This window comes from Loa loa (assembly GCF_000183805.2).
Source record: "Loa loa unplaced genomic scaffold supercont3.24, whole genome shotgun sequence".
Lineage (NCBI taxonomy): Eukaryota > Metazoa > Nematoda > Chromadorea > Rhabditida > Onchocercidae > Loa > Loa loa.
In genome coordinates this window covers 173,010-181,989 of record NW_018108204.1, presented here as the reverse complement: position 1 = coordinate 181,989, position 8,980 = coordinate 173,010, and the positions used below count along the sequence as shown (strand labels likewise).

Here is an 8,980-nt window from a genome sequence, read left to right as displayed (position 1 = left end):
CATGATGATGTCATCATTATCGGTTTTTATCAATAAAATTAATAGAAATTCAATGAAGTTAAATGTTTGGGAATTTAAGGACGTCGTGTAAATTTTCTAAATACGAAAAGATTTACTTGAATAAAGTTTAATCAATAGGCAGCGAAATTATTCTAATTTCCATTTAAAAATTAGAACTTTTACCAAAAATTAAATTTGTGGACTGTAAACCGGCTTTACGCATAGCATTTGACAAGTCTTCAAGTGATGTTAGAGTTAGCAACATCTCTTGTGTACTTGTTACACCAAGTACACTTAACAATGAGCTTCGTTTCCTCATCTGAAATGCTTCCAGGTAGCGATTATCTAACTAGTACTCAGGTGCTCTATCTCATCATTCTGTCGTGCCTACACTTCATGATCACACTGACCGAACTATTTCAGATACATTGAGATATCAAAATTAACACGATTTTATCATATATTGACGGGAGTAATTATTTGTAATAAAAAATGAATCTTTCGTAGAATTTTCAACAATTCAACCAATCAGGTACTCCTGCATGACTGATGTTCAAGTACATATTTTCTACATACTTTTATGCGGTTAATACTTTATTCATACCCGCGGTTGACTCCCGCTTGAAGTGAAACTCCTTGAACTCCTCAGTAAAGATACCGATTGCGATGATTCCACCGGTTTTGTGAGTGGTACATTTCCAGTAGTCTTCGTTGGCTGTGGTATCGATAACTACAAACAAAAATGTGTCCTAGTGAAAGATGGTGTGAAATCCATTTTGCATTAATAATATATCTAATGCATAATCGATGGAGAAATTTTTAAATGACAAGAATTTAAGTCTCTTGAAAATTAAAATAAATTTTTGGAACCTCAAAAATTAACAATCAGAAAGTGAAACCAAAAAAAAAACTACTAACGACATCAGTGCATTCTGCAGCAACTTGGTCGAAATATTCCAACAAATTTTCACTATTGATACTTGCTTCATCGGGTGGGATTTCAATGGACTGTATCTCCGGAGCATATGTCATCGCATCATCTATTTCTACCGGTTCTTCTACTTTCTCAAATATCTTAAACTGCATGCTTTAAAATCAGTTTGAAATTGATTGAAATTAATTCAAAATCTAGCTCATAAAATATATCTGACAAATAAACAGTTCCTATCCAAATAATGAGGGATGAATAAGATGAATTGTTTACCACACAGTCAGTAACATTCACTGAGGGAGCAACTGCTTTTATTCAATCATACATTTATTTATCTATCCAGTAACTGATTTCCCAAGCAAGGAAGCTTCGAAATACTAACTTCATTGGTCCTGAATATCTGACTTGTAGCTTCCGGAGAAGCGGGTAGTTGTTGTATAACAGGAGCACGGGTGATACTACCATGTCCACCTGTCTTATCCCACATCTCCTCTTCAATTATGAATCCACTGGGTACTTCGGAGCGAATGCCACTGGTTACATATTCGATGGCATCTTGTATGTACATTTCTGCCTCTACTAGCCTTCTACATTCTCCTTCTGTGAGCGACTGATGTCCTGTGGTTGTAATCGGAGCCATAGGCTTTTTATCTACATTCATCATGTTGTTATCGGAAATTTTTAGCATCAATTCTCGCTCAGCTGTTTGCGCGATCGGTGTATACGTTCTTTCAGTCTCTACTGCTTCTGTCGTTGTTGTTGGAATAAAATCAAAAATTTCCTTATCAGATTTCCGTAAAAGCTCCTGTGGAATTTAAAGCAAGAATTATGAAATTTCAATTTTAATTATTAAAATTTCAGGACATAAAGTTGTTGCAAAACAAAATCCAGACTATTCAAAGGATTGAAATAATATAACTATGCCACATTGCTATCTGAAGTCCATTAAAGGTCAAAGTGCAAAAATATGAAATTTGAGCTAATGACTAGTCGAGAATTAAAAACCGATAAAGCATACAGAATTAAGAACAAGAAAGTTTGGAAAACATTCGTCAGTAAAGCTTAATTATTTGACTCGTAAAAGTACTAATACTCAGAAAACTAACTTGCTGTTGATAATCTGCCACAGCCACTGCAACAGATAATTGATCAGATGACAATTCAGTTATCACTGGTTGCTGTCTTTGCTCCAGTGATTTCTGAATACAAGTATCAGGAAGAGTTGATTTTAATGTATCAGTTGTTTGTCTGCTCGGTTCAATGATCTGTTCTTGTAATATTCCAATACCACTCTTTTGTAACTCATCCTTATAAACTTTGACAAAATCATCGTCGTTTTCCACCGATGTTCGAATATCCTGCGCCAATACATCACTCATTTCGGCATCGCTTGCTTTGTAAATAAAGTCTTGAACTCGTTCGATAAAAAATTCCTGAATACAAACATATAATCTGATCTGTTCTTTATACTTGTCATGTGTATATCAATCATTTTCATTTCATTTATCAAACTTCATGAAAGTCAGTTAAATTTTATGAAACTCGAAATAATATTTGTGAAAGCCAATTTTATAAATTTATAGAGTTTAGATGTGAAAAAAATGGTTGAAAAGTGTCAAGAATTAAAGAGTTAAATAATCAAATTAGTGGCAACTTTGATGTATTCACAATTAACTCAAACAATTCATACTTTTCCAATTAAATCGTAAATAAAATAATAAATATTTATTGGCGAAATTTCAACTTTAAAATGCAGAAAAGTCCCAAATAAAGTTTGACTCATCTTGTACACATACTCAGAAAATGTTCAAGAGTTACCGATTGAGCTGGGGCTTCCCAACCATTCGTACTGTTACCGCTCCTGCAAGCTTTCAATTTAAGAACCTTTTTAAGTTAACACTCATAGCAATCAGGAAAATTATTTGCTAGTTATAAAAAGTCAAAAAACGACGAATTAAAAAAAATTAGAAAATTAACCCATTTCCTCGTTCGCTGCCTGTCACAACAGTATTTGCTGCATCCTGTAATCATGCAAGTCATTCAGATTGAGCCAATAAAAATGAGTATATTTGATGAAAAAAGTTACCAAAAAATTTCTTTGGTATGAAAAATGAGCAACCTGTATGCTGACGACAACATCCTCTGTGTATGGTGAGGAATGAACTGCGGCTTCAAAGGTAAATCCCTTCGGTGTTATCAGTGAAGACGTTTGATTCATTTCCCTAAGAAATATTCCTTAATTGGACCGATTAATACTTTTAACTTAATTTTCTTCTTTGCCAGACTTCCTCTCACATTAACACTTTTAACTTAATTTCCTTCTTTGCCAGGCTTCCTCTCACCTTTGATTTATAGTTAGGTTCAGTATTTCAACGGAAAAACGAAAACGTAACACTTTCAAAACGAAAACGTAACACTTTTTTAGTGAATTTTATTTTCCTTTCAGTTTTTGAAAACCCAGGCACATTGTCCAAGACATTTTGTTTGTTATTTTTCTATTTTTCAAAATATTTTTTTCCTGATTTAAAAAATGATTTTCTTTCTTTAAAAAAACTAGCCTTGGAAGTTGCTGAAACTGTTCTACTTCGTCGCTGTTTATTTCCATTGATATATGATCAGCAGGTAAAAAGCGATCAATAAGTTGAGATTCCGTTTCAATCTCGGACATCGTTCCGGATCCATCTATTACATGCTCATATAGATCTTGTAACCGTAATTCCTCCATCCGTGCCACTTCCCGCTGCCATTCTTCCAATGCTTCCGTTTCTTCCCTCAAAGGATCACAATAAAAATTTTTAAAAATTGTTTTAAAACGATCATTTTATAGCAACGATCCTCTTTATCAATATTCTTATCATCATATTTGTGACTTATGATTTTTTTTGCAAAACAAACTTGCTGAAATTTGCTTCGGCTTGCCTCAGTTTTCCCACTTTTTCCAATTTCTCCTTGCCGGTTTTCAACTTATTCACTTCTTCCCTAATCATGTCCTGAAATGTAAAGATTGAAAGTGCCAAAAGATAACTAAGTCTCTGCTGGAATTTTAAAAATGAGAAAATATTTGTAGCAAATTATTCAGCATCATTATGTTAAATTACCTTCGGAGGAAGGTTTTCCGCTTCGTGAGACTTGTCAATCTGTTTTCGAGCTTCAAGAAACCAGAAAAAGAAAACTGTGAAGATAACAGAAGTAAGGGAAAGGAACATTCTGGTGGTGAAACCAAACAGCATGAACTGCTCTGAATCTGAACATTCCTCCCACTCATCAGGATCGTAACCTAATTCCTTCGAAAATACCATTTCTGCTTGCTATAACTATCACCCGACCGTTTCAGAAATCTGTTCCAGAAAATACTATAAAAAAACAAGCACGTTACATGATTTCTAAAATGAACAAAACATTGAATTTTCAAATTAAAATATTAAAGGAAACCTCTTCTAACTGAAGCTGAAACAAACTGCATTGGTATAGAAGGAACTGGAATGACGCATAAGTACAAGGTTTAGTTTACCATAGTCAGAGATGAACTTGAAGGATATCAATCTAATAATTAAGTCCACCCGGATCAAGATTTCTCTTGACATCTCTATCCATTCTCATTATCACCATTCAGTCACGGGTTACGAAGGTTGGGTTGAATGGAAAAATGAATCAAATACACGATGGATTTTACCACCCACTGATAAATCTCGGGATGAAAAATGTTTTCTGTGTATTCGTTGTTATCGCTAAACACCCTCAGTGATGCGGAAAAACAGCAGCTGTGGTAGCTATAGTACGAAACAATGTATATACGTAATGTATGTGTGTGTAAACTGAGGCGCTACTTTCTGGATCTGTTGAGCGATGTGAGAGGAAAATTTCAAGAATATGTCTGCTCCAACCTCGCAACCTAGCTTCAAGTCTTAAGTCTTGAGACAACTTTCGTCCCTGCAGGTTGTTACCCTTTACAGCTGCAGCAAGAAAAAATTCTTAGGCATTCATGCCCCTGTTCACATACTTCCCTTTTGCCAATGAACAATCATGATATACGTACATACGTATTCGAAGTAGAATTCAGCCCAATTTCTATCATCTTAATTTTATGGTTCAAAGATCGTCGCGTGCAATGTCTTTAAACCCAATCAACGACATAATTCCCTCAGAAACAATAACCGGAAGATTAGTAAATAGACAAATAGCAATCAGCTTACAAAATGATAACTTCCTTCATGATTGTTCCCAAACCAGCATCGCCATTCATTTTTCGAAAGTGGTTCCAGTTAAAATCCGAAACGAGAAATCCAAAGCAAAACAAATAAAACCGTGACATGCATATAAAACGATGATACTTACATTTATTTACACTTAAGCAAAAAATTTTTACAAAAATTAGCACATCCATATCATATACACGCAATCGATAAAGATTCAAGATTCAAAGCAGATTCAAGGAAGCTCACTAAAAGTTCAGATTCAAAAAAGCTCACTAAAAAATTCACAAAAGAAAGGAATTGTTGGACGAAAATTTACCAAAGTGGAACTGCTGTGAAACCATTCCTTGGTATAATGATCCATTTAAATCATCCAAAAAGGAAGAAGGAAAAGATGGTAGCAAAGTTATTCTTCAAAAATATAAGATCAAATAAAAATTTTATATAAGTATAACTCTAAACATTAAATATTAAACGAATGTTGAAGACGGAAGAATAAATGGTTCGGGAAATAATGAGAATTAAAATTAAACTTATAAAACACAAGCATACACAACCGGTAATGTGACTAAGCCAATGAATTGAAAAAACAAAAATTGTTAAAAGCAAACTGTATGATTGGTCATTCATACCCGACAGGTGAATGGAAAGCATCTAAAATTCCAGAAAATGGAATCAAAAAAAAAGTTTGCGGTAATAGTGACGAAAACTTCCCTTTATAAATGCTAAGACCTATTACTCCTTTGCAGTTTTGATAACCGCCAGCAATTCCATAACTGTAAAACTGTTTCTCAAGCAACTGTAAATTTAGTACATTCAGTAGAAAATGCCAAAATGTTAATTTGAAACCTTTAGATGCGTCATATATCGGTCGATTAGGACTGGGAAGTTGAATCAGTGACAACTTGAACAAGTGGATTAAACCGAAGAACTTCGATGACTAATACAACACGACCAATCCTGACATATATGGTGATGGCCAGTACAAAAGTGCTCAACTTTAGAGATGCGATGCATTAAAAGAACAAATAATGCTAAAGAATTTTGTATTTTTATACGAGCAAAAAGCCATATTTAGGAATGTTCCAGCTTTTCTGAGATAATGTAAAACAGAAGGAAGTAGAATAAAAAAGCATCTTAAAACTGAAAACGACACCAAAGAGTTATATACCAGAGTAATGTTGGAAAATGCTGCTTCCAATATTCCTCAGTAGCCATAATCCAAGCCAGATGATGCTCGCCAGAGATTTAGTTCTGCAGGAAGTCTTTTACATCCTTTACACAAGATACAGATACAGATACGTACATACACATAGACACATATAAAAGATAAGATTAAAAGGTTCGCTAACTGAGCACAAAATAATACCTTGCAGTAAGCTGCTAGTTGCTCTCGGAATACTTCGAGCATACCATGTTTTTGCACCATCTCATAGAACAGAAAAGAAAAATAGTCCAAATTTCTGAGATTTTTGAATAGAAAACAAAAACACTATACCAAAAGTGAAACTAAAAAAAATGAATGAATTAGCTACGTAGGCGGTAGACTATGATGTATACCAGATGTAGCCGGAGAACAAGCCAATGTCTCTAAACCTCGAAGTGTATGTGTAGCAAACGATGATAACATAGCTGAGTCAACGGGTTCCATGCAAGATGGACAGCTAAACGAGCGCATCAACCACTCATCCACACAGTCCTTATGGTAGCAGTGCATACAAGGCAAGTAACGAATCAGATCGCCATCAACGAAATCCCCCATACAAATTGGGCATCTGAAAGACAGAACAAGATTTATATCTCACAGCATTAAAAAAAAAGCATGTTATTAATCAAAATCAAAAAATTACTTATTTAGTACTCATGTATTTCACCATTATCCCATTTTTTAACTGCTAAAATCATACCATTGCTGTCAGTAGAAGATCGAAAAAAATTTCTTTCAACATTAAGAAGGGTATGGAAACGTTCTAGCGTTCAAATCATTCTTCATTAAACGATAATCAAATTTGTCAAAAATCAATCAGGATGAAGCGACACAATTTTTCCATAAAACATTCTTCTGCTCTGCCTCAGAGAAAAGAAAGTAAAAATATCTAAAATTCTGAGATTTGCTTCAAACTATAATAAGCCAACAGCGTTACGAGAAACATCAATTATATCAAAATTGATATTTAAAGTAACGCTGTCACGTATGTATTTCCATTTACAACCAGCCCAGTACACTAACAAATACTGAAGGATAATTTAGTCAAGGAGAAAGAGAATACAAGAAAAATATATTTACTCGATATCTCTCATTTTTGCTTCTATCTTATACGTATCAGCAGGAATCTGTTCCAGCAGGGCTGACACGTGCGCCTTTTTAGGATCTTTCATCGACAATTCTTGCCGCCTTCTTTCGTTGTTCCAAAGTTCATTCGTGTATACACTTTGTACCTAAAAAAAAGAAAAATAATGAAATATTAATGGAAAAGACATGATATTTAGAAACATACATAAACCAACGCGAAAACAACGAGGTAAAAAAAAAGAACTCCATTGAGTAATCCATTTCCATGAATAATAAAAATGAAGCTTTGAATGATAGAATTTAGAAAACGTTCTAATTAGAAAAATCCTTTCTGAAAAAATCCTTCGAACTTCTTTCCAATCAAAGTTTTTTACACAAACTTTGGAAAGTCTTTAGACATGAACATACAAATACCAGCTTCGAAACTTTATTATATTATAGACAGCTCTCCATACCTTACTATATATTATAACAGTACAATCATAATATTTCAGGTGCCTTTCGATTGCACTAGCTTCAATACAAGCAGTTGAAGTGAGAACAGTAACTCGCCTTTAGGGAGCTAACTTTTCGAAACTTCTCGACTGATCCTATGCAGGTGGAATGAACGTTCTTTAATTGTCAATAGTGGGCGATATAACACAGTTATGACAGCATATTATGAAGTAATCCATCAAATCCTAGCTATCAAGCGTTACGGTTTAAACAACCTCTGAATCGGGATGTCTCATCATGGTACTGCTGCCGCTAGTAGTATCAATGACTTCTTCCAATGGAGAGTGATCGTCACTACGCAATAAGTTCGGGAACAGTAACGGTAAGCAGTTCCCCATATTCGTTCGTTCTCCCATACATCGATGGTACCACCAAACACAGCAGTAACGGAATTAATGAAAGAATCTAACGGCTTACCAAAAAGAAGAAAGGACGATCTGCAAAATAACGATAACTGAAAGTGATTTTCTGGTCTGAGAAGTTGCAAAGTAATGGAGATAATTCATTTGAAATAAGAAAGTGCTTTCTGAGATGTCAGCACACTAATCCTGTTATTTATGCAAAACCAACAGAAACAGCCAGAACTTCTGTCCCTTGCAACATATCACGTCACGTGAAACAGTAAAACTAAGGCAGAAGTAGACTGCTGACTGATATGAGAATAATTACGAACTATATGAAAGAGATAAAAATAATTAATGGAGATGAGGAGACACGTGACACAATTTCTGATGTTTTATCTGGGACACATGCAGGAAGATGAGGTGGACTGGCTAAGCCCTCACATCTCCCATCCCGAGTTAACGAATCACTTCGCCGCACTTTCCACCCTTTCACGCCGATTGCTGCGTTGCCGATTGCAGCGCGCCAATCGATTTACTGTTGTGACTATGCTGTTCAACGACAGTCGGAATCCGCTCCTTCACGGATGGTGCATGTGTGTGTATATGTGTATGTGTATGTGTGTGTGTGTGTGTGTGTGTGTGTGTGTGTGTGTGTGTGTGTGTGTGTGTGTGTGTGTGTGTGTGTGTGTGTGTGTGTGTGTGTGTGTGTGTGTGTGTGTGTGTG

At 35.0% G+C, this 8,980-nt stretch overlaps 2 protein-coding genes across 2 annotated transcripts; both read right to left on the bottom strand.

Moving 5' to 3' along the window:
- Positions 1-163: 163 nt before the first annotated feature.
- On the bottom strand, positions 164-4,290 carry LOAG_16859 (copine family protein; the record flags this gene model as incomplete). Its single annotated transcript, XM_020449517.1, has 11 exons — positions 4,030-4,290; positions 3,827-3,921; positions 3,490-3,702; positions 3,051-3,153; positions 2,909-2,952; positions 2,750-2,792; positions 2,038-2,364; positions 1,314-1,736; positions 919-1,074; positions 605-730; positions 164-319 (listed from the first exon to the last, which is right to left on the bottom strand). The coding sequence occupies exons 1-11, from the start codon at positions 4,228-4,230 to the stop codon at positions 164-166; spliced, it is 1,887 nt and encodes a 628-aa protein (XP_020306939.1). The 5' UTR covers positions 4,231-4,290.
- A 2,365-nt stretch (positions 4,291-6,655) lies between these two features.
- On the bottom strand, positions 6,656-8,268 carry LOAG_10167 (Nedd4 WW domain-binding protein 2; the record flags this gene model as incomplete). Its single annotated transcript, XM_003145694.1, has 3 exons — positions 6,656-6,899; positions 7,412-7,563; positions 8,128-8,268. The coding sequence occupies 3 exons, from the start codon at positions 8,266-8,268 to the stop codon at positions 6,656-6,658; spliced, it is 537 nt and encodes a 178-aa protein (XP_003145742.1).
- Positions 8,269-8,980: the final 712 nt, after the last annotated feature.